The following is a 24,830-nucleotide window of genomic DNA, read 5'->3' on the forward strand; positions in this document are numbered from 1 at the left end:
GTCTTGAGCCAGCGCTTACTTTGATCTGGGTTCTTACAGTCTACAGCAGCAAATAGGATGTCTCATGTCAACATCACTCCTTTTCTTTACTCGTTGGGCCACATGCTTATGATGCATTTCATAATGAACTTCATTCCTTATGCCTGCTTCTACAGGCAAGAAGTCCATGTGCACCAGCTACTCCTGCTAACATTCTCCAGATGCCCGGCTCTATTTGGTAACCTTTGTCTTCTGCTGTGCTAAGTGCATGTCTCGTTTCCTTTCAGCATTCCTGTGAGTTGTGACCATTTGGGACAGCCAGGCCTCCTCCAGAAACAGTCCTCTCAGTGGCTTTGCAGCACACCTTCTGCTTGGTGTGCTGGCAGCTGGGAAGGGGTTGATCTTCTAAGCCTCCCTCCATTGTTTCCACTGCTGTTTGAAAGGTCTGCTCTTTCTCAGCGCAGCTATCTATTCATCACTGGTTGTTTAGCCCGTTCTCCCAACAGTGGTTTAGCCCCAGAGTAGACAGAGTAATCCCATTTGGTTTGAGCCTGTCTTCCATAAAGAAAATGTTACACACATTGCTGTTTTGCACTGGGATTCCTGCCAGTTAGCTGCATTGATAGTAAGGATTGATTCTTTGGAAGATATTTTACTGAAGCTAAGGAAACACTTCTGCGGAGAACAGGTGTTAACAAGACACTTTGAAAAGAGCCCTATTGCATTTTTAACTAAAAACCTTTCTTGGCTTGCCCACTGGAAGCTCAGCCATCCTCGGAGCTGTTGGTTGCTGGATAAAACACCATTGTTTGTAAGGCTTTCCCCGAATACTGAACTGGCCACCACCCTGTTCTGAGTGTTTGGGCCGGCACTCGTCAGTGGTGGCCTGTCGCTGCCTGGAAGAGCAGGACAGGTGAGTGGCCCCGGCACTTCGCAGGTTGCCCTTCATAGCCAAGGAGGTGAGGCTGGAGCCCGAGCAGGGCTCCTTCTCCATCACCTCGACGTGCTGCACCGCTTCCAGGCCTACGTTACACCCAGGTCATCCCGGCTTGTGCATGTCAAAAGAGCATCCCCTGACGTTATAACATTTTTTCCGGGACAGATTGCGGCTGTTCCTTTCATTGCCGCAAGAAAACTCGATGTGAGTGGGGCAGGCCGGTGTCTCTGCGGTGGCGGCGTACACCTGCACAAGGCAGGACGGCGGCTGTCGGGCAGGGCCCGCGGTCGGATCCCGCTCCCGCCGGCGCCGCCTTCCCGCGCAGCGCGCATCCCTCCGCGCCTGCTCCCTGAGCAGCAGCGGCCGGCCGAGGATGGGGCGGGGGGAGAGGGAGTCTCCCCACGCCCCCGCTCCGAAGGCGCTCGGGTGTTTCCGTCGCTCTCCGGCGCCATCGCCTTTCCCCGCCCTCTCGCCGCCTGCCTGGGCGCTCGCACTCCCGGCGGCGCGGCGGGAGGAGGCGGAGGCGGAAGATGGCGGTGGGGGTTGGCAGGGAGGCGGCGGCGGCAGCGGTTCTGCGAGCGAGCCCGTCGGCAGCCAGCGCCGGCGCGGCCCGCGGCTGAGCGAGGAGGCGGCTGGGGCTGCGCCGCCACCGCCCTCCCCGGCGCCGGACCCTCCTCCTCCTCTCCGCTCCTTCCCTCCCTCGCTCCCTCCCTCTGTCGCCTTCCCCGCCTGCCCCGGCCCTCCGCCCTCGCGCCCGGCCCGGCATGGACGCTGGCGCTCCGCCGTGTCGCTGCCGCCGCCGGCGCTGAGCGGGGCCGCCCGCCCGCCGCCCCCGGGAGCGGGGAAGATGTCGGACACCAAGGTGAAAGTTGCCGTCAGGGTCCGGCCCATGAACAAGAGAGGTAACCGGGGTCTGGGGGCATCTCGGGGCGGGGGCGGCTCCGGGGCGCGGCGTCCCCCCGCGTTCTGCCCGGGCTGGCGGAGGACGAGCCCCTCGCCCGCCGGCCCAGCCCCTCGCTCCCGGGGAGCCGGCGGGGGCCGAGCTGCAGCGGCGTGCCGGGAGAAGGGGGGTGCGCTCGCTCGCCCTGGCTACAGCCCCCCGCCGTGTCGCCTTGCAGAGCTGGACCTGAATACCAAGTGCATCGTGGAGATGGAAGGGAACCAGACCGTGCTTCACCCGCCGCCTTCCAACGCCAAGCAAGGAGAAAGGTAAAACCCCGAGTCGCCGTGCCCCGAGTGGAAGCCCAGTCCGGGCTCCTCCGCCTCGCCCTCGCAGACGCCTTGCTTGGCTTTGTCAGGGCAGTGGCGGGGTCCCCAGGGTGTCGCTCGGTGCTTTTCGGGGCTGCAGTGGGAAGGACAGGCGAGCGCTCACGGGGCTGCCGCGTTGGGATGGCATCCGTGGGAGGATAGGGTAGTTTCTTTACCTGGCTTCCTGGGGGAGTCGGAGGTACCCGGTATGGAGACAGAAGATCCCTGTTAGTCTTCTGGGTCTAGAAGTTGATTCTTGATTGACTACTCAGAAAAGAAACTGTTGAGTAGGTAAGGATTTAGACTGTGTGTGCTGTTTTCAGAAATTTCCCTTGCGTGTAAGCTGTTAACAACTTGGTGTAACCTGTGGGGGAACAAAAAGCAGAATCTGGTTTTTATGCTACTGATATTTTTTTTTAATATGTAACTTTGTTTACTAGGCTTTATCCTATTTGCATTTGAAAAGGCTGTAATTGCTAGATCCTTTATTAATTCAGTGTTGTTCTGTGAAGTAGCCTATGAGAATATGCTAAAATAATTTTGAAATCTGGCATTTAGTTGTGATGCCCCAGTAAAGAATACCGTTGGAAAAAATCCAAAATACCAATGCACTAGACTGTAAAAATAGATCAGAACAGGAAAAGATTTCTTTCCTTTGAGGGAGTGTGGGGAAAGACAGGGAGGTGCAAGGGGAATAGTTGTGTTGTATGCTCGTGTGTTCAGTTACCTTGTGTTCTTATCTGCTTGGTTACCTGTTGACTGCTCAAGTTCAATTGACCTGTTAAATGCATTTAATGCCAAGGAGTGAGAAATCATTTGAATGGGGATAGAGATTTTCAACCTAGCACCTTCCTACTACTTAAGCCTTTTAAAAAAATTAGTTTTTACTCAGTTCATAATAATTATGAAGAAAATGTAGTGTAAGAATATTATTTTTTTTGCAAAGGCAGAGTGTTATGCTTTTGTAGCTTTCCAGCAGAAAAGGCTGAGACGTTTTGTATTCTTTCATGTCCAAGGTGTGAAGGTGCTTCTCGCATTAACCCATGTACTAGAATATAGCAGTAATCACACCAGTTTATTTTAGATCCAACTTGCATTGTCTTCAGAGCCATTGTTGTGGCTAAAGTGCTGGTCTGCATCATGAAAGATATGTGTTTGTTTCCTGCTTCTTTCAAAGATCTTTGTGTGATCTTCTGTAAGTTGTGCTGCCTCTCTGGGTCTTAGCAGCTCATCTGTGAAATGGAAATCTTGGGGTTTTTTAAAAACTATTTTGTTTTAGAATGTATGTTTGTTTGTTTTTTCAATAAACAGGAGTTTATTGAAGTGTGTACATAGCTTCTGTCACAACACTGGTGTAAAAAGATTCAAAGTGAGTGGAATTGACAAGTATGAAACATAAAATATACATAGAGTTTATAAAGCAAAACCAAAAATAAGATTAAAAAGTCACTATTTCAATAGACTCAAGAGACTAAGAGCCAGGTAGTTTAATGAAGATCTGGTAATGGGGCAATTTTACTTGTTGTGCACGTTGGCCTGCAGGTATTCAGTGAGAATGTGCAGTGACTGTCTTTTGAGAGCTTGTGTGTCCTGTGTTTATTAGGCTTTAATATCGATAAAATATATAAATTTTCTTGTTGGGAACTGGCTTCTGTTTCTATGTCAGGAGCCTTATGGGTGAGCTTTGGCGCTTGTGTGCGACCTCACCGTCGGCAGCTGTGCTGGCAAGGGATCGCTGTCCTGCCTGCAGCTCAGTGTGAGGCTGGAACTTGGCTGGCTGCTAACTTGTGTGTTTGAAACAACTGCCAGATGTGTTAGTGGAAAGAACAGGCAGAAATACGGATCAGAAGTAACTCTCATTAGTGCAAACACACAGTTTGGGTGCCTGCTTAATGGCAGACGTTGTGTGTAACCTGTCAAGATGCCAAATGGGCTTTCCAGTGCCTCGTGAACATCCTCACCTTTCCTTCAGTGCTAAACTGCAGGTTTTTTTTTTTACTCAATATAAATAATTTAATTTCTCATGATGAGGAATGGATTCTGTTCTTCTGTGTATACCCACCATAGACTGTCTGTATAAACTGGCTCTGAATTGCTGAGTAGTTGCTGCTTGTACTTGGATTGATGCCTTGGCAGGGTTAGAGATGTCAAACGGATTTTTGGTTTTCTTTGTGTAGCTTGTTTTTATATAGCTTAACTGGATTTTTCTTTCAGAGCAACCATGTCATTGCAAAAATGATTTAATTTGTTAGGGTGATTAATTGGTCTTTCTCTATTCTATGCATTATTTTAATATTCTGTTTAGTCTTACCTTTCCCTTTTTGCATTTTATCTTTTTATATGGAAATTTCCCTTTTCTAGCTGAATGGAAGTACAAGTTTGTGCTGCATTTTGGAATAAGTAGCCTTCTAAAGCAAATTTGGTTTCCAGGGCTGCTTTTTTAATTCAGCTGAAGCCAAGAGACTATAGGGTGTAGGGAGTAGAATTCAAGGCTGTGCTCTTTATTTGCTTTGTTCTCTCAGATATAATTTAAAAGCTACTGACAGAATTTTCTAAAGTAAAATTAGGTAACTCTTTAATAACTATAAAATTATAAAAATTTGCTCTTGGAAGAACATCCAAGGTTAGTTACATCAGATTTTACTAGCTTTTTCTAGGCTGTACGGAGTTTTTGAATTAAATCTAAATTCAGTTGCATTATTTTAATTAATCTTTAGGCACTATTAAGGATAGTTCTGAAGGATTTTAGATGGGCAAGTAATGCTAGTTTTACAGGTGATGTAAAAGGCCTAAAATCCCAGACAGTGCTGTCATTTGTCCAACTTTCATTATGTATTAGAGGTAAAGTTGTAACCATAAATTAGAACAGGATTCTGACTGCGTCTTATAACTGCTAGACCACACAGCACTCACACGGTAACAAACACAGCTACAAAATAGTAATTGTTATTGAATGCAAGTGTTCTGTCTTTTTATAAGCAACAGGCCTGCTGTTGCCCACAGGCACATGACTTCCAGTGTTCTAAACTAATGAAGGAGGAAAACCAGAACATAGTAAAACTGAACAGTCAGTCTGAAAGGCACAGGAAAATCTTTATCGACTGAAATAATAGGAGACAGAGTTCAAAAAGGAATGGTTTTCATTAACTGCTATCAGGTATAATCTCTGGTGCTGGCAAAGTATTGGAAGTTCGTTGTTGGACTTCATACCTTTAACCCATGTTTTACTTTTACTGGTAGCAGTAGTTTCCTTTATATGTGCTGAAGTGTACTTGTGTGTTCTTTTAGTTACCACTCATGTCTCTCAGGCATTTCCTTCCCAAACCAATATAGATTGCCATTTCTTCCCAAGAAGAAAGTTTCTGGGAGCTCTGATTTTTGTCCTGTCTTTACCTAGCAGCCTGAATTTCCTTTCTCAAAGTACTCTCTTCACAGAAAAAAAACCTATTGTAACTTCTAGTCTTTTAGAAATGAGTACTATGTTTCAAAGCCAATTGAATACATCCTGTTGTCCTGCTATAAATGTTTGTATTTGGTTGTTGGCAACAAGATGCTGTATTAAAATGTAACTATGAGATAATTACAGAGCCACAGACAATCCTGCAAAATGATTGAGCAATTTTTTACAATAGAGATTTCACATCTCTATATCTACTAAAGATCTGACTTTACATTATGGATGTTGTTTTTCAGTAGGACAAATGAGGTCTTGCTGGGTTGGTTTCTCCTCTGTTTCTGTTTGTTAAAATATGTTTTCCTTCTTTCCTTCCTTTTCTTTCAGCTACACTTTCTAACACATAGGATCTGGAAGGTTTTATTTTAGCTCTCTGATAACAGTTCTTCAAGACATGATTTTTCCTTTAGTAAGCAAAATATTTGTCTTGACAGAAATAAACAAGGAACCATGGAAACAGTAGAACTGAAATGCTATTTCATCTGTAGTTTTAACTGAAACACAAATTCGTTTATTGGGCAATTCATTCCATTAGAGCACAGTAGCCTGTTGCAAACTTTGCCTTAATAAAAACCTCAGAGCAGAAAATAAGAAATCCTCAGATTGTAGAGCTGAACTCAAAATCTCACTTTTTCTGAAAGTATCTTTCTTGCCTGTCTTAACTCTTAAAAAATCCCCACCATGCTATGACTTCTTTGTTCTGTCCTCTTCCATCCTCATTTTGATAAGACAAGTAGCACCAAAGCCCAATTCTACTTAAAAAACCCCTCTTCTTATAGTGCTAAATGACTGAAGATTCCAGAATACATGGGGGCTTTCTTGTTTTTTTCATAGGTTTAAGCTCTTTAATAAAATAAATAGCTGGGAACAGATGTGTATCTGAGTTTATCTAGTTTTTGTAGGTCATAATACTTTCAAAGATTAATATCTGAAGCACAGATTTCATCCCTAGGCAGCTTGTCCTAAAACTGTTGTTTCCAGAAAACAGCTGTTGCACCTTCTGCTTTGGAGAGAACATGATTTTGGATGGTCTTTAGTACACAGTCCTTCCCTTGGTGGTTGCAGTACTTGATGGTTTTTGATATCTTGCTTTGAGTAGCATCAGAGGTGAGAGAAGAGCGCTGTTGGAGGCCTTCATGATAATAGGAACTTTTTCAAACTGAAACTTCTGGAAGCTGAAAGAGGACAGCTGCTAAATAGTTCTGTATCTGAAGGAATGACTGACCAGACCACGCCTTTGATGTGTGCACTTCAAATTATCACCTGTCAGAGGTGGATCATAAAATAGTAGAAGGCAGCAACTTTTATCTTTGCAGGAAATTGTAAAAGTAATCTGACTTTGACCTGTGTAACTTTCCTGTTAGACATCAGTGTTCAGGATGTGAACTGTTAGCTTTGAACCTTGGCAGAGAAGATGGATTTGAATTATGTGTGGTTGGAAAATGTCATTTTGGGAGCTACATTTGCATTGCTTTAATCCATTCATGCCTCAGATGCAACATTAGTTGCTGTTCCTTGAAACTGCTGTTCTAAAATTCCGTGTAATTTGGAACACAATGAGACACAGACTTGTAGCCCAAAATACTGTATGGTACGGCTCTTGGTTCTTCATGAGGTGGCCTGAACTGTGAGTAAATGCAACATCCATTATTTTAATATGTTTATAAAATCCATACTGCTGATTGGACCTTGTGATTTGCTCTTTAAGTGTGATTCCTAGAGGAAACTACTGTTGAAAGCTGTTGGGATCACGGGTAAGCAGCCTGTAGTTTGTAGCTGGCAAAATTTCAGAATAAAAATAGATAGCACGTTTGAGGAGAAAGAAAACTGTTCTTTGAATGACCATGTTTAGGCAATTGTTGCTTTGTAGCTATTCTGTACTTTTGGACTACTGAGTGTTATGTTCAAATGTTTCTGAGTAGAACACAGTTGAATGAGATGCAGCTTCAAACCTGCCCAGTTTTTCTCTTTTGCTATGTTCAAAGTACCTATGCTGTGGGACAGGAAAATATGTGTAAAAAGATCAGTAGGCCTATAGATGTGCTTAGCTTCTGTGTTTAGAAGGTACAGCTATGCATGCATATGTTTATTTCTGCAGCCAGGGGTGTTTTTGAACTCTGGGTTACTAGTCACTACACCTTGCATATGTTGTCTATTGAAATGAAATATGAATTTTAAAAAATTGCCGCTCTCTTAAAACAGAGGAGGATTTTTGTCCATTTTGGGGGGGTGTAAGCCCTAAAGGAGAAAGTTTTATTTTCACCTCCTTACCCTCTTAGTGTAAACAGAGACAGTTGTCTTGTTTTGAAAACAAGATTCTCTGTTCTGTTGTGCGTCTAGTAGGTTTATTAAATGTGCACATGCTAAGACTCCAGACTTCAAATTCACTGTACTTTGATAGTTAAAAAATTAGAGTTAAATGGTGCTTGTAAACATGGTGTAACCCAGGTGTGGGTTAGATTCCAGGTACTTCAGGAAGTGCTTTAGAAGTGCTGGTGCTGCAGAACCTGAGCTCAGGGAGCAGCAATGCTCACCAGCTGCCCTTCCGTGCAGCTCTGTGTGCCAGCAGAGCTGGGGTGTGAATCTTGGCACAAAGCGTCAGGGACAAAGCGAATCCTTCTCAGTCTGATCAGGCCTGCAGGGCAGCATGTGCAGGCAGGCAGCTGCTGTTCAGGCATTCAGCATGGTGCTACTTCTCGTAGTAAGATTAGAGCTAAATCTTTAAATTGACAAATGCACTTGTTGCTGTTGTGTTTGAGACTTTACCAGATTTAAACTCCTGTGCTCCTCTGGTGCAGACCGAGTAGTGGTGGATGCCTCTGGCTGCAGTGCCAGTGTCTCCTGCACAGACACGCTGTCCTTAATGATGAGAAAGTACTGCAGTGCCTTTGCTTATTTGGCCTGCCCTGGGCATGGTTTGAATCTATTAATGGAAACAATTACTGCCTGCTCTAGCGAGATGCCAACAGCTTGTGCAGATGCTCTTGCTTAACTGAGTAATTTCTCTGGTTGTTTGATATTTGGGGAGAATTTCTGTTACTGGTGGCAGACTGAAGAAGGCTCTTTAAGGAAGTGTTAAGTGTTGGCTGGAGACAGTGAGTGCAGCCCACAACAAAAAGGTCCCTGCTGTGCAATGATGTGCACCACAGGACTCAACTCTTGAATTAACTTGTGTCCCAAAGCACCAAGTTAACTAAAACAGTTGTGTCCTTGCCTGGAATTAATTTTGCTCTGTGTGTTACAAGAGGCAGTACAAGGGCCATAAGTTTGTCTAGCCAGTACCTGACTTTGTATGTTGATGTGAAATTGGTCATTAGAGTGTGAGGTCTGATGGAGTGTGTGTGCCTTTGTGGTTCTTCTCTGTGTAGCTTGAGACTGGTGTTTGCTGGGGGCTGATAGAGAAGCTCAGTAAGTTATCTTAGAAATGAAGGTCAACCAGAAAAATGCATTGCTGACAGGAGTTGAAAATCAATGACTTCAGCTCAAGATATCCATGTTGATGAAGAGCAGGAGTTACACAAGCTGTTTTCAATGCCAGAGGAGAGTGTCCCTTTATGTAATTTCTCATTTTGGGAGAAAAGTGAGTAAGTGGCTTTCTTATCATGTTGTGCTTCGTTAGTGTTATCATCTGTAATTCTGGCCTTTTTTTTATGATAGTTGCCTTCTAATATAAAATTATTAGTTAAAAAACCCAACCCTCAACCATCAAAACATCTATTAATTCATAATCATATCCTTAACTAGTATATTTTGTAGTTACCAGCCACACCCATAATTTGGCATTTTGTTACATCCTAAATAGTGACATCCTGTAGAAATATTCCTACATCATCTTTGGATAATTTGAAGCTAATGGCTTGTAAGGTGGAACTTTTTCAATAGGAGGCAATTTGAATGTTTTATCTCATTTCACTTGGATCACCATAGGGAAATCTGTAGTAACAGCCCCTCATGAAGTCCCTGGCAGCTTATCATCCTATAGTGACTTATTTCTTATTTAAGTGTTATAACTCAGGACAGAAATTTATACCACAACTTCTGTTTTGATGAGTTAACCCATGAATATATTTTGGTGTTTATTAATGGTACAGCGCTTATTTTGAGGTGCATCACTCAGCAGAGCAGTGGAAAGATGTGTCTGAAACATTTCTGGGTGCTTGTGTTAGTGCATGGTACCTAGCATGGTTAATGATGCTGCTGCAGTTGGGTGCTGAGAGGCTCCTTGTGTGCTAGCAGCAGGTTCTCTACTCAGCTGTTTCTTAAAAACTGGTCTGCACTAAGCCTGTGCTGCAGTAACAGCGTAGACAGCGGGCTAGTAGTGACTGGAGATTCATGGTGTCACTGCATCTTCTTTTTGCAGTGTGTATGTATATTCCAAGAATTTTAAGCATTTCATAAACATGAATCAAAGCAGCTGCTGTGGCTGGAATGGCGTGCTTATCTCTGCATGTACTTAAGGAGATACTGCTCCATATGTTTCAAAAAGTGCCAGGGTGTATTGTGAACTGTAAACTTTCTATAAAGAAACTTGATGCTTTGTTTTTAAAACACATTGCTGAAAATGTCAACACTTGAATATTTTTTCCTGAAATTTCTTTGTATTAGAGAATATTTTAGGCTTACAAATACAATGAAAAAAATACACATCATATTTTATTTATTGAGCTTACATTTCAGTTTATTCCACAGTCTCTTTTCAAACACAAATGTCAACCCAATTAAATAGTGTACGAAAGCCTCTAGCCAAGATTATATTTTCTTCTAGTGTAAGACTTTAAAATTCTGAATCTGTCTCTTGAACTACGGCAATAACTTTTCTAGTGTTAAATACTAGTATGTGGAACAGTCTGTTTTGCTTAATAATTCTTACATGATGACAAGGAACAGCAGATCTTAGATAAAAAACTGGAGGATTTGATACTTCTCATGTGGTTTCCCCTTTCTGTCTGACTTCGTTATTGAAATCATGTCCAATGTAGCTGAGGTGGCCTTTCATAAACCTTAATTCTTTCAGAGCTGAAGCAAAAAGGATCATGTGAGGTTGAAGGGCAATTTATCTGCGAAATAAATTGACTTGTATGCTTACTGGTACTGTCTGCAATGTAATTTTTAAATCTTCAGAGTTCTTATTCTTGTTGAATATTTACTTCAAATTCAGTTTTACTTTGTGATTCAAAAGTGCAGACTTGTTTTACAGTTGACAAGCTTTTGCAAAAGATAAATCAACAGAGCATTCCAGTGGAGGCACAGAGCTGGTGGAAGTTCTCTACTGGCAAAGCTGCCTTGTGGCCCTGAATGAGCAGCGTACCGTTCTGCTTTGGAAAGTTTCTTTGTCAGCATCTATCAATGTGAGTTTTTAGATACACAGTGAGTCTGCAGTGTCCAGGCTTGTTTTGGCTCAGCAGTGCCACCTCCCTGAATGATGCAAGTCCTAAACATTTTGATGAGTTTTGGTATTTTTTCCTTCCAGTCATACTGCGTTGTCATTCTTTATTTTGAGATACTTCTCAATTTCTTTTCAACTTCAATTACACTTTCAGATAATTTTATCTGGCAAAATCAGACTGAAATAGAAACTGGCTATTTGGTAAAACAGAGAAACATTCATTTATTCACTACATGTAGCTGGAGACATTAATGCATTACTTATGTATCCTCTGAATGCTCAGCAACAAGTAGTTGAGTTTGAATATGTTTTTTTAAGAGACCTCTGCAGTTATGTAAGGGAGTAAGAGCAAAATGTATTTGCAGACCTCCTTCACTTTGCTGTTTTATTACATTGAGATAAACATATGGTTCTGGAAGTTTTAAGTGTGTAATGGGCCATCATCCCAACACTTGTGTTTTGCTGTTTTGGAGCTTCTTTCTGGGTCCACAGCAGATATGCTATTCTGAAGCAAACTCTCTGGAAGACAAGTAGTTTTCATAGTGCCCATGACATTTAAAAAGAAGGAATTTTTGGATAGTTCTAATTCTTCCAGTGTGAAACTAATGCTTGTACCTGCATTTTTGATAGGAGTGCCCTTGAGAATTGCTGCTTCAGGGTCTGCAGAGAAACTGACACATAAGGTAACCCAAGAGATGGCTTGTTAATGGATTTGCTGCTGATGTAGTAGAATATATAGGCAAAGGATACTTGGGAACCAGGACAGTGAAAAGCAAAAGAGAGCTGAAGAAATGTTTGTCCAACAACATGATGAAACTCCTTAAAATACTTGTTGGAGAAAATCAAACCGGCCAACAACTTCTCCTGCCTCCCCCCGCCCCAAAAGAAAAAAAAAAAAGCTTCTTTTCATCCTCCTGAAAACCTGGCATTCTCTGGGGTGGTACTAGTCTTCATGGGTGTTCTGGTTGAGATCCAAGTTGAAAACAAAAAGGAAAATCAGTTATTGTAAACAGACCATTGAACACTGGGTAGCTTGCTATGTAGCTTCCTTGTCAAGAGCTTCCAAGTCCTTAGAATGTTTATTGTTTGAGGTGTTTATAACATTGTAGCTAAGTCCATGGCATGTTTTAGTGCATGGCTATAATCCATATTTTAACACTGAATTTTTACTGTTTATTACATTAAATGTCATGGATGAGAACCTTTTAAAATTGACTGTGAAGTAATCTAATGGGAGACAACTTGTGTGTCCATCGAAAGGAAGATGAAGTGTGTTTGAGGATGAGCATTTAAGTGCTCTCCTCAGGTCCCTTTCAATGGATTAGTAACTTGAATCTTTTAATAAATTTGGTAGATTTCTGTCTCTCTTAGCATTGCATTTCCATGATTGGATTCCTCTACTGTCAGAATTGCTGGGTGCTGAAAGAGGGAGATGTCTGACTTCCACATGGTGAAAGTTAGAAATTAGCTCTTGACAGTTCTATTTTCAAGTTCTCAGCAGGGTGTGGTGGATGAGTACTGAACCAGGATAGATGTCAGTCTAATCTCTCCTTCCTTGTTTGCTCCTTGGGGCATCCTGCATCCTCTCAAGTTGCTCTTGAAGTTTCAATTTGCAGTTGTGAATGAGACAGTGGCACTCTTTTTGTCAGAAATGCTGATGCTGTCCTTGCTGCCATCTACACTCACAGATAGAAGTTATGTGTGTGCTCTGAGGAATGTGGTGTACCTCTGTTTGGAATTTCAGGATGTCCTCTTGCACCTTTGGGCTAGTTGAAACCCAGAAATACAGATTGGCAGTGCTGAGCAGGCTGAATGCCCTTAGTGTTTTGCAACAAGTGTATTTTCTAAGTTATGGTTCTTTTGACCTGTACTAAATGGTGGCTATTTCAGAATTTCTTACCTGAATGAGGAAGAAATCCATGGCTCATGTGCAAGATAGATCAAATAGACTTTGAAAAACTCTTGTACTCACATGACCAAGATGTGAAACTAGTTTTATTTAAACCTGTCTAAATCAAATTGATCTTAATCTGTCATCCTTTGTCTAGGAGGTTGTTGTAGGATGACTTCTGAAGGATCTCATGGTTCAAATGTTTATCTCAAGGTATGGGCATCTTCATCATGGTTCAAAAAAGAGAGGCAGATGAGCTTGCCTTTGCTCAGATGGAAAAGGGAAAGTAAATGCTGGGTCTTTGTGGACTCTGAAATGGGATATTATAAAAGGAATTGCAGAACTGAATTTTGAGTGAGGAATTTTTCATTAGCAATGTGTAGCAAGGAAAGAAAGTAGAAATACTGGCAATAAGCAGTTGTTGTGTAAGAAATGAAAATAAATCTCGCTAATTTTATTAATTTCAAGAAACATTTGGAAGTGATGAGTCTGACAGCCTGCTGACTAGTGGCTGTAACAAGCAATGTCAGAGTTGAGTGAGTTTAAAGTAAGTGTTTGATTTGACTAGGAAACTTGCACATTTTTTCCCAAATAATGGTGGAAATATTTCATATTTTAAATATTTTTGTAGTTATCATTCTACTTTGCTTCCAAAATAGAAGTTATAAATTCCCTGCAGAACTTCTCCTCTGGAGCAAAGGAAGGAGCAAAGGCTGCTTTGTGTTGGTCTCCTATGGCATTTTTGGTTGGTTGGGGTTATTTTTGTAGTATTTTTCTCTTTAAGTACTGTTAATTGAAAATTGTTTGAAATAGGATACCTGCCTTAGCTGCTGCTTCTCTTGTAGCATGCTCTTTCAGTTTCATGTCTCAGTTTGCAGGTGTAGTAGATGAAAATAAATTAGGCTGGTGTGGAATTACTGATCAAACAACATGTCTTAGCCTTTTTTTTTTCAGTAGAATGGCTATTTAGGCAAAAAAGGAAACCGCTGATTCCTTATTACACTGAAAATTGAGGGTTGCTCTGACTTAAAATACTAGTGATGATGGTCAAAGTGGGAAAGCTACACTGAAGAATCAGTGTGATAAACATTTAATTTTTGAGCTTAATGCTGTGTTCAAACCTGAGTTTTGTTTGCAGTATTATTCCTTACCTACTTTGCTCCTTCACATTGTTATCCTAGTGTTACTAACCCAGAACTGCTGACCTCATTAATGCTGCTCCCTAATTAATGCAATCCTTATCAGAGCTCAGGACCTGTGTGCCCTTTCATATGACTTTTCAGGGTGTTTCAGACTGATCTGCTTCCTCAGAGTCTTTCTTGTTCCTTAATAAATGGCTTCTCATTCTCTTCTAAGGATTTTTGTCAACTTTTTGAGAGACCTCATGTAATTGTGCTTTATTTCTTGCTTGTTTTGTGTAACTCTATTCACTATGCAGGCAGATCCCTGAGTAGATCATTTAGGCCGTGGGTTATTTATGGCAGAGATAATTAGCTGAGTTGCAGCTCCTGAAACAGAAGAATTGCGGCTCAGTGTCGTGGAAGTTTAGCTGATAAGCTTTGTGGGGCCTCAGCTCCTCCCTGATGTGCAGAGTCACCTCAGGAGACTCAGTGCTGCACTCCCACTGTCTGGGTGTCTGGCAAAGCTTCCACAGTCTGTGCTGCCCCTTCTGTACCTGGTGTTTGTGGCAGTCTTGGAGTCAAGAGCAGTGCCAGGGACAGGAAAAGGCAAAAGGTAGCTGGGTGTGGGCCTACACTGCTGCTCTCCTGGTTGAGGTGCAGTGCAGGATGAGCACGTGTGCAGGTAACAAGGCAGAACCGATGGGGAGTCTCCTAAACTCGTGTGTGAGGACTGGCTCTATAGAGCTATCTAATGGACACCATGGTGTTGATTTGGTGTTTGGGGATACCTCAACATGCAATACCACAACATGCCTCTGAGTGTACACTCTTGTCTGGGATTTTCTGTTTCCAGAGTGGTTCAGCCTAGTCCCATCATGTGTGGTAGAGCTGGGTGCACACAGATGGTACTAAATGGAACTATAAAGCTGTGTCTTAAGTAGTATTTAAAGTATTTTGTTGAATACCAATGAAGTGGTTGATATACTTTGCCAAAAAGTGGAGTAACACTCACAGATTGTTTTCCTCCTGATACTGCAAATAACTGTGCTTTAAAATTAACATTCAGCTCAATCAGTAAGGTCAACAGGTGTATTTAAATCAATCATCCGGGTGGAATACATTTTTCATGGTTCTCTCTTTCTGTGAAGGAGACTTTCCATTGTGTAACTGCAGTACAGCATCACTGATGTACACTTCATATCCTGGTGCAGAATCCCAGAATTCCCGTTTTAGCTGCCTCTGAGTGGGTGCCAGCACAGGCCATAGGCTCTGCTGCAGTCTCTGGGTCAGCATGCAGGGATCTGGGCCCAGTAGCCAGGCCTGACTTATCACCCTGCAGGCTAAACTAAGTACTGTAATTTCTGTGCAAGCAGATCCATAGATAAAGTTTATGCTTTTTTCTGTTCTCCTCAAGTTTAACTTCTGCCTTTTTCTTCCCTTTGTTCTCCTGACCTTTTACCTGCATTCTCCATGCTCTTTAAAGATACCATGTAAAGTGTTATCTCCAGAAATGATGATGCTTCAGAATAGAGCTTGAATGCTGTTAGCAACTCCCAGCAGCAGAGTGCTTACTCTAAATTGGAAGCTTTGATTACATTTAATCATCTGTAGTGATTATGGTAGAGTGTGAGTGTGTCACTCATGTCTCAGCTCTTTTGTCTGCTTTCTGTGTCTCACTCCTCTGAGTAACTTCCCTTATAGCAAGTACTCATTGACAGGGATGGGATTTTTTTCATATTATTATTTGAGTTGTATTTATATTTTTGTATGCTAATTGGTAAATATCTTTCTCCTGCTCTGAAACATGTCAGGGCTGACAGCTTGATTTGATTTTAAGACATCTAATTTAGAGTTTGGTTGTTTTTTGGGTTTTGTTTTTGTTTTTTTTTTCCTGCTGCAATAAGACCAATCTTATAATGGAATAACTTTTTTCATGTTGCAGCTGTGCTTAGTATGCTGCTGCTGAATGAAAAGGCCTCTGCCTTTCTGCAGGGTGGTACAGGCTCTCCCAATCTCAAACCCTCCCTCTCTTAACCTGGAGTGCTCCTTGGCTCACTGTATCAGTGCTGAAGCTGGGCCCTTTTTAGTACCTAATCAGGCACTTTCCTCTGCATGAAAGGGTCCATGCACCTTCTCTATTTTTAGGCATTGATTTGTCTCTTTGCCACTTCTTTGCTTTGTTTTATGCCCTGAGTAAAAAACAAAAATAAAAACAAAAAAACCCCAACAAAAACAAATCTGGCTGGACTCAGTGTCTCAGTGTTTTACCTGCACAATAAATCTGCAACATGGCTAAATTCCTCACAGGTAATGGCAGTGGGAAGATATTTCAAAAACACTTCTGCCTTTCAGTGTGATAGCAGCGTTCCACTCTATGTAGTCAAATATAAAAAGAGAAACCTGTCTCTGCAGTCTGTAATCACAGCTCAAAAAACATTTTTATGGGGTATTGTTAGGTGCAAGCCAATGAGGGGAAAAGAGATTCCAGTAGGAGTTAAAGAAGACTGAACAAGTTTTTAAGAAAGAAGAATTATCATATCTTTAAATATTTGAGCTGTATATAGGCTTTGGTTAAAATTCCACTGGGAATACTGCATGTTCTTCAAGCACATGTTTTTAAATGTCAAAGCCTGTGTAGAGAGAAACAAATTGTGTAAGGAAAAAAGTATTTTCTGACAGCAGCATGCTGTGCAGGCTGCCAGTCAGAGTTCCTGTGATGTCTGCTGTCAACAAATGTGAGAGTTGCACAGTGTAGGAAGTCAGTTTGGGAAGGTGATTGTGATGACTGGCAGTCTTTGAGTAAACTGTGTCAGGAACTAGGTGGCAAAGTTTTTGATTTTGTCAGTACAACCTTTAAACTATAATAGAACCTGAAAAGATGTAGAATCAATTTTTGTTAATTATTATAGCCCTGTGGAATTTTAGGGGCTAGAATCTTTACCTCCCTGTTTCTTGTTGTCAGTTCATTGTGTCTGTACTGCCTGTATCTCTTAACACCAGTTGCTGTGGTAGAAAAGAGTAGGTGTATATCCATCTTTCTTTTGGTGGCTTTGAATATGAGAATAGTAATTTTGCCAAAGCCAGCATGCCACTGCAAATTCACTGGACAAGTTCTGTGGAGAGAGAAGCTGTTAATCCTAGCTAGACATTTTTCAGAGCAAAACCTGCTAGGACTTGTTTCAAGCACATTGCAGTGTTTATGTGCAAAGCAATGCGTGGAATAAATTGGTGATCAGAGGTTTGGTGAAGCATGTGACAGGAGTTAAAGGAGTACTTGGGGGCTGGGCATGCTTGTGTGAAATGTGTTTTTGGGGAATGGGACAGGCTTGAGTTCAAAATTAAAACAGATTTTTTATCTTTCTCCTAAATTTACATTTGAACTGGGTTTTGTTTTGTTGAGGGTTCTTTTGGTAACAAAGGCTGCAAAAGCTTAAATACTTCTTTTCAGAGTTTTAAAGTTTAAAAGTCAAAAATCAGAAGAAGAATCCAGATGTTTTAGTGAACAAATATAGTAATAAGTTGTAGATCTCTGTAGGTTGTATACCAGTTGTGATTTTAAAGTGCTGTAGAAACAATGCATTACTGGTTTTAGTTTGGGCTTGATTTTTTTCTTTTTACATGATATTTGATATAATGTTTTTAAAGTAGACATCAAATAGCTCCTATTTTCCATCCCTTTGTCAGAATTGCCTTTTCTGAGCACTTAATTCTCTGGGACTTCAAAAACAGGTGAGGATTAATCACTTCTGAGCCTGTTCTTGTTGTCAGAAGGATATTTTTCATCATGTTCCCAATTTTCTTGAACAAAGTGTTCCAGCTGTCTTCATTCAGTAAAGATACCATCAATTACAAGTAATTAACAGGTCAAATCAGATTATGATCTGTGGGTTTTCTTTTTGAGAGGTAAGATGATTAAAATGTCTGTTGTGATCTAATAATTCTGCATATGGCAGATCCAACCTGAAGTAGTTTCTGAAGAAGAAATATGTATTGTGGATGCTTTTTCATATTAAACATTAAGAGTTTAAAAGGTCAAGATATGAATGAATGCTGAAATTCAACAAACTGATGAGAGGCCAGATTACTTTGGTTTAGTAGTTAAATCTCTCCCATGCACCTTCTCACTTCTGGCTTTTTGAAATGAAGCACTGTATAAGTTACTGCTGAAAGTTGCAGAGCTTTTCCACAGAAAAGTGAAACTGTAGACCATTAACTTGAACTGGATGAACAACTGACCTTGAACTCAAGAGTGTGATCAGGTAGTGCCTTGACATCAGGTGAAGTTTCATCAGAAGTTACTCTCCTTCAGCTGTTTAATACTGAGCCCTGAGCCTGTCAGTGTCAATGAGATCTTTGTATTTCAGTTAATTTTTTTTCAGCTGTAATACTTAGGTTTTAAATAAAAATATTAAAAATTAGGTATTTTACTATTGCTAATGATAGATGGATAATTTCATACAAGGAACAGAAGGTTTCATAATGTGCTAAAGACTAATAGCAGAAAGCTCAGGTCCAGTGAAGGGTTTGGGGCAGGGCAGGGGAGGACAGAAGTGCATTTACTTTGTTATTGGAAGAAACTGCTGCAGGAAAGAAGGAACAGGTCTCCTGACTTGAGGAAACTAGATAGGTGTTTCCTGTTGCCTTTGATCACCCTGTGCTTCTCTTGTTTCTGGATTGTATGGTGGGTGAGACAAGTCAGTATCCTTTCTGAAGTGTGGAATACTTTGACCTCCTGCTGCTTAGACCAAGCTGGGATGGTGGTTACCGTTTTGCAAGTTTCTGGTATCACAGAAAACATCTTCAGGCTTCAAGCCTGCTGCAAGAACTACACCTGCAAAATTTTCTTTAATACTGTGTCTCAGGTTGCTGGTGGGGTGGAATATTGGTCAATCAAGAGAATTATAGTAAGTAAGAAAACTTTTAAAATGTGAACAATTTCTTCTGAGTCTCAGTATGGGAGTTCCTAGGTTTGAGAGAAAGTTTGTGATAATGCATTTTGCTAAACATCAAATACAAGGAGGTATTTAACTTCTTTTCATTGCCCATACTTATCAGCTAGGAACACCTTCTTTTAAAATAGCTTTTCATTTGGCGTTTGTATGCCCCGTGTGTTTGAGCACAGCAGTTGAATGAAAGATAAGAATCGGGGATGACTTTGAAATGTGCAAGATGGGAGTCACTCGAAGGGAGAAGGCTGACCACTGATACGAGTACAGGTTTGGACAGAAGCTGTAGGAGGACGAAGGATAAAAGAGCTTTGTGTATTATGAGCTGTGTCAAGGGGGCTTCTTACAAAATGTGTAGGTGAGAAAGAAAAGTCTTGGGGGAGCATGATAAAATCAAAAGCTGGTAACAGTTCACAAGAGAATTTCTACTGCATTTGTACATTTCATAAGATAAATTAAACTGTTCAAGTTATGTTTCCTTGGTGTTGGTGCTTATTGATGCATACAGTAAAGTTGCTGTGACTTCAGAGGGAAGGGAGAATGGAAAGCCCACTACAAGTGTTGTTAGATTTCATCCTTACTATCTCCCAGATTGTAGTCCCAAAATTCTGCAATTTGCAAGCAGAGAACCATAACATTTTCCAGTGTATATTTAAGATGACAGATTGCTTGAGCAATCCAGTAGTTTGTCTCCTCTGTTTAAATTATAAAATGACATATAAAGTCTGAATCATTGTGCAATTAAGTGATGGTTGAGTGATAAAAAATTGTTTCCTTAACACTTACTTCAGACATGCTCATTTTTCAGCTGCCCCTAATAGCATTAAAGAGGTCTCTGATTTTAGAAATTTATTTTGGTTTGTATACAGGAAGCAGTATATTGCCTTGATGGAGCAGCTTTTCTTGATGGAGCAGCTTTTCTTTTTTTTTTTTTTTTTTTTTTTTTTTTAAGTAATTTTGGCTCAGTTGATAGGCATATTTGAAAAAAAACTCCAGCATATAATTGTGAGGATTTTTGTGATTGTTATTAAGAACAGGTGCCAAGTAAATAGTCATGGGTTTTTTTTCAATGGTGAAAAGGTTCATGGAGATAATTAGTCGTCTCTCTGAGGTAAGCAGAAACTTTGCTATGCAAGACTGCTGTTAATGAGCTTGACTTTTATTATTGCCAGCTGAACAAGCAGCTCAGAGCAGCTCACAGAATTTTATATTAGTCCTATACCAGCTGGAGTCAGCACAGATGGCAGTAATAGTTTCCATCACAGTGCAAAGATAAATGGCTGCTCTGTTGTGCCATGGTGGAGTGTTAAATAGAGATCCCAAGTAATGCATTTACTAGTACTTATTAAGATATATTGAGTATCTGTAAGACCAAGTCCTGAATGTTAAATTTCTCTGAACATTATTAACTGCTGTGATGTGAAGAAAAGCACCTTATTAATAAATAATAAACTTAGTTCAAGAAGGAAGCGATGTATTTGTAAAGAGACAAGGTTTATGGATCAGATAGTGAATATGTGCAGTTGCAGTAAATTAAAATCATCAGGGACTTGGATTTGGAGGACAGAATTGCTGGGAAATGTTTTCTTTTTCCTCAGCTAGTGACAAAGGTGCAGAATAGAGGCAAGGTTTCACATAGGGACTGCAGGAGGTTGTAAATAGAATGGTCAATGTTTAGCATTGGAAGGAAAATCCTGTGATACAAATTGAAGCTTAGATGAGGTGATTTAGTGGGAATTGGGTCAGAAGGCACTGGTGCTATTGGAAAGGGAAAATTGCTGTAAATCCCTTATCACAATTTTCTGAGATTATGGAAGTAATTTACAGTGATGAGGAATAGATGACTTTTAAAAGCTCTTCAGGAATTAGTTTGGAAAACAATAAGTTCACGAAAGTAACTTGTTTGTTTTGACTTTCTGTGAATGGAAAAACATTAGAAACTTGTTCTCTGAAGAAACACATCTGCTTATGTGTTGTTTGGGGTTTTTATAAAGGTTTTTCCAGACTTAACTATTCTCTGGGTTATGGCATGGAGGAGAACAAACCATTAAATAATTGCTTTGACGGTGGAGTCTTTGCAGGATGTGGGTAAAGCAAACAACTGAGCAAACCTGGAGGGCAGAGGGTTTTTTCATTGTTCCCTGCCAGGGTCACCAAGGCTCCCCTCACTGTAGGCAGCAGGCAGAATCTCCAGCATCTCACACAGTTTTACCTGCCGGTAAAATGAAGTGAGCATGTCTTTAGAACAGCTTTGGATTACAGTTGCTCACATAAGTTGGTTAATGGGGTGATATACTGGAATAATATTTCTAAACTTGAGGTATTTAAGAATTCTTAGCGCTTCTTCCACTGATAATCTAGTGTTGCTGTTGGCAGCGAAAAAAGTGAAGGTAGGCTGGGTGTCGGTGTGTCTGCTGCTGTTGAGCACCAGAGACAGTCAAATGTTGCCGTGCTGTGCCTCCCTTCTGGAGAAGAGCTACTGTCAAGGAATAACATTTTAACTTTGGTTTCATGTGAATGTGCCTGATTGCCAGGTTTTGATAGCAAATTAAGATGTGCAACAACAATAATCTTTCATTCATGGAAATCTGGGGTATATTTTATTGTGGTGAACAACTCAGGTCTGACCTTGAAAATACAATTGGCACTTGCAGATGGCTGAAGTATAGACAGTGTATAGAATATGGTTTCTTCTTTTCATGTGATTTTTTCCCCTTTTTTTCTTCATGTGTGAGGTGTGTTTTTGGGAATATAGTTACTATTAGCAATGAATTTTTTTTAAGAAAAACTTTTTTGAGACAATTCTTAAAATCGGCCAAGATAAGCTTAGTGAGATTTTAGGTTTGCAAAATCTACTTTTAAGCTGCTGAGTTGGTTGGAAACAACCATTTCACCCAGATTTTCCTGTATTATTTTCCCTGCTATTGGCTCCCCCAATAAAAACATGCGTTTCCAAAATCTCTCTAAGTTGTTTGCTTATTTGTCCCTCTGAAAACTTAACTAGGAGATGGCTACTCATAATGCAGTAACAATTGTTTTACTTTGGTGTACTAAACTGCTTCCTGGGATTAGCATTACATGGATTTTATTCCTTTGGGAAATTACTAGCCAAAATACCAAATTTACCAGGGGTGCTGTCATTAGTCCATTGTTGTTTGTCCCAAAGCATGAAGTAGATAAAATGCAACTTTAATTTAAAGTTCTTGCTGTTTTGGGATCTGATGCAGACACCTTTGTGGTCCTGTGGTTTTACAGGTAGGTGTCTGTCTGTGTTGGAATTACTCTTAGAAGCAGGAATGCTGTGTGTCAGCACTCATTGTACTACTCAGAACTTAGACCTTTTCTTGAAATTCTCTGTTTGTTTCTCTACCTTTAAAACAGAGAAATTTACAATCTCCAGGGTTGTTTTTTTCTAGGCCTCTGATTAGCATCGTAAATATTCTTGAGTTGTGTCACTTTTTTTTAACAGGTTTGCTGCATTTCCACAGAGCTTCCCTTTTACAGTAATTTAGTGTTATGTTTGACCTGAAGTGTGAAACTCACGGGTACAAAAGGTCTGAAAGGATGGTTCAAGGACTGGGCTGCTACTGAGGCAAGACTCCTGGTTAATTTTCATGCCAATAGTTAGAAAATACAAATAAGGAAGCAATTACTTTTGTTAGTAATTGTTCCTTCAAATGCTACTTTGAGGTTGTTCCTTCACGAAGAAGGCATGCGCTTTGATGGAGAATATTACAACATATTTTTACCACTGTTTTTCTGAGGAGAATCTTTGGAAAAATATTAGTTACTGAGAAGTGTTAATACAGTGTAAGAAAAAAGAGCTCTTCTCCTGTGCCTCACATATTCAAATGATGCTGAGTGTGCAGTTTTGGTGTTGTTTGTGCTGTGGGTTGAGCACTAATGTGCAGTATATACATGTAACATGCCCCAGGACACAGACACATGACTTGGTTAATCCATGGCATTTCAAGCACTCTGTTTTGAAAGATTGCAGACACACCTCGTGAAACCCCTAAAGGTGAATTTGTCTATAGAACTATGACTACATGTATCTCTGGATGGATTCAGGCTGCATTTCTCATGCTGAAGTTCCTGCTTTTCAAGGCACAATCCTCTGTTTCTCTTATTTCTGACAGTATCTGGTTGGCATATGCACCTGAGTTGATCTAAGGTTATTATTTACACCTTACCCTTTCTGCTCAGGATTCATAAAGCATTATTTCTCTAAGTTCTTGGGAAATCTTGTAGTCAAGTACTGAAGGGTGATGTGTCTAGCCAGCCACTGGATTATCATTCACATTATTGCAACTCTAAGTTCTTCCTGTGGAACAGACCAGCTGATACAAACATTCTTTTCATGTATTTTGGAAAAACACCCATTCTCTCACCTTGTATTCTCTCACCTTGTATTTCTTTAATGTTGATCCTGTTATGTGAAGGTATTCTTGCAGAATATGAATTTCAGAATGATTTTTGCAGAATGCTGGGTTTCCCACTAAGATGACCGGTGAGTTACAGAGCTCTCCCCACACACCCTGATCTTCTGTTCATCACATCTAACTGGACTGTTGCTTTGGAAACCGTTGTAATGTCACAAGTGACTTCATTATGATTAAATGAGGGGAAAAAAATAGAACAAAAGAGCACATTCCTGTTTCAACATGCAACTTGGAAACTAAAACTGTCTCACATACATTCTCTGTATTTCAGAGCACTTTTTGGTAATGGCAGAGATCTGTCCTGCTAGTCAGGAATAAAATCTATACTTTGAAATTCCCGTTATTTATTTCCTTTAAATAGAATCAGTAATCAGCTGATGTAGTTACAAGAATAATTGGCTTATACTCTATTAAAAGCTGTGCATGGTTCTGTCAATAAAAGAACCATTTATTGTTTACACTCCTTTGTCCATCACAGAGACTTAATTAGTTGTCTTTAATACTGAGTTTCCTGTTCTGTCTGGGAGTATTTTCTATTTATTTCTAGTATCTGTATAAATATTATAAATATTTAGGTTTCTGAAGCAGGTCTGTAACTGCAGCTAAACAGAAGATTATAAAATTGTGCCAGGATGCTGCAAATTTTTTTGGCACTGTCTCAGCATTGTTACTGATCTAAAGAGATTTCCATGTATTTTGTGGTTATGTTGGAGGTTTTTTTCTCAGTTTACACTTAATAGCTTGTCTAGTAAATTTAATCTTTAGTGCTATATGGCAAATAAATGAAACTTACTAATGACTGAAGAAGGAAAAACCAGAGTTATGGTTTCCTTGACCTGCCCACTTCATGCTCTAGAAGTTTTTTGGGGAAGGTTGCATCTAGTTTTCTAAACAGTGAGCTCTTCTTTCTGTGCAGCTTCCATTCAAAACCACAGAATGGTCAGGAGCCAGATCAGTGATTGTTGCTTGGAGGTGAGAGGAATGGAGGAGGAGACTCTGCAGGAGTTCCCACCCTCCTTGGCACTATGGCGTGTGTGCCTTGCTGCTTGGATATCCTGCTAGTTGACTCTGGTCCTCAGCATTGTTACTGCTAAAGAGATTTCCACGTATTTCGTGGATATGTTGGAGGCTTTTTTCTCAGTTTACACTTAATAGCTTGCTCTGGGCCTTACAGGGGAGGGGCTGGCGCTCAGAGCACTCCTTGCTATGCCTGCTCCTGTGCCAAGCTGAAATCACTAGCAGGTCTGCAGAAGTTTGAAGTGCTCGGCATGAGCAGCTTGATTAATGCCACAGCAAGTGAAGATAGTTTGGGATGTGTTTAAATCCAATTCCTTTTTTTGTTCTTTTCCATTCAGCTTCATTGTCACTGGTTTGTTACAGTGAATGAAGTGGTTGGTGTGTGAGATAGTGTTACAGAAGCTGGTGA

The 24,830-nt window shown here is 40.7% G+C and overlaps 1 protein-coding gene across 5 annotated transcripts in view; it reads left to right on the forward strand.

Annotated features, from left to right (window-relative positions):
- The first annotated feature begins 1,423 nt into the window (after positions 1 to 1,423).
- KIF13A (kinesin family member 13A) overlaps positions 1,424 to 24,830 on the forward strand; it is a 104,457-nt gene continuing 81,050 nt past the window's right edge. For 2 of the 5 annotated variants that reach the window (XM_074542969.1, XM_014275826.3), the window contains exons 1-2: positions 1,426 to 1,818; positions 2,035 to 2,125. In XM_074542969.1, coding sequence (XP_074399070.1) covers positions 1,764 to 1,818; positions 2,035 to 2,125 — 146 coding nt within the window. In that variant the 5' untranslated portion in view covers positions 1,426 to 1,763. Of the gene's footprint in view, positions 1,819 to 2,034; positions 2,126 to 24,830 lie in introns of all 5 variants that reach the window. The other 3 variants (XM_014275828.3, XM_074542962.1, XM_014275827.3) reach the window with 3 other exon arrangements.

The sequence above is a fragment of the Zonotrichia albicollis genome, chromosome 1 (genome assembly GCF_047830755.1).
Source record: "Zonotrichia albicollis isolate bZonAlb1 chromosome 1, bZonAlb1.hap1, whole genome shotgun sequence".
NCBI lineage: Eukaryota > Metazoa > Chordata > Aves > Passeriformes > Passerellidae > Zonotrichia > Zonotrichia albicollis.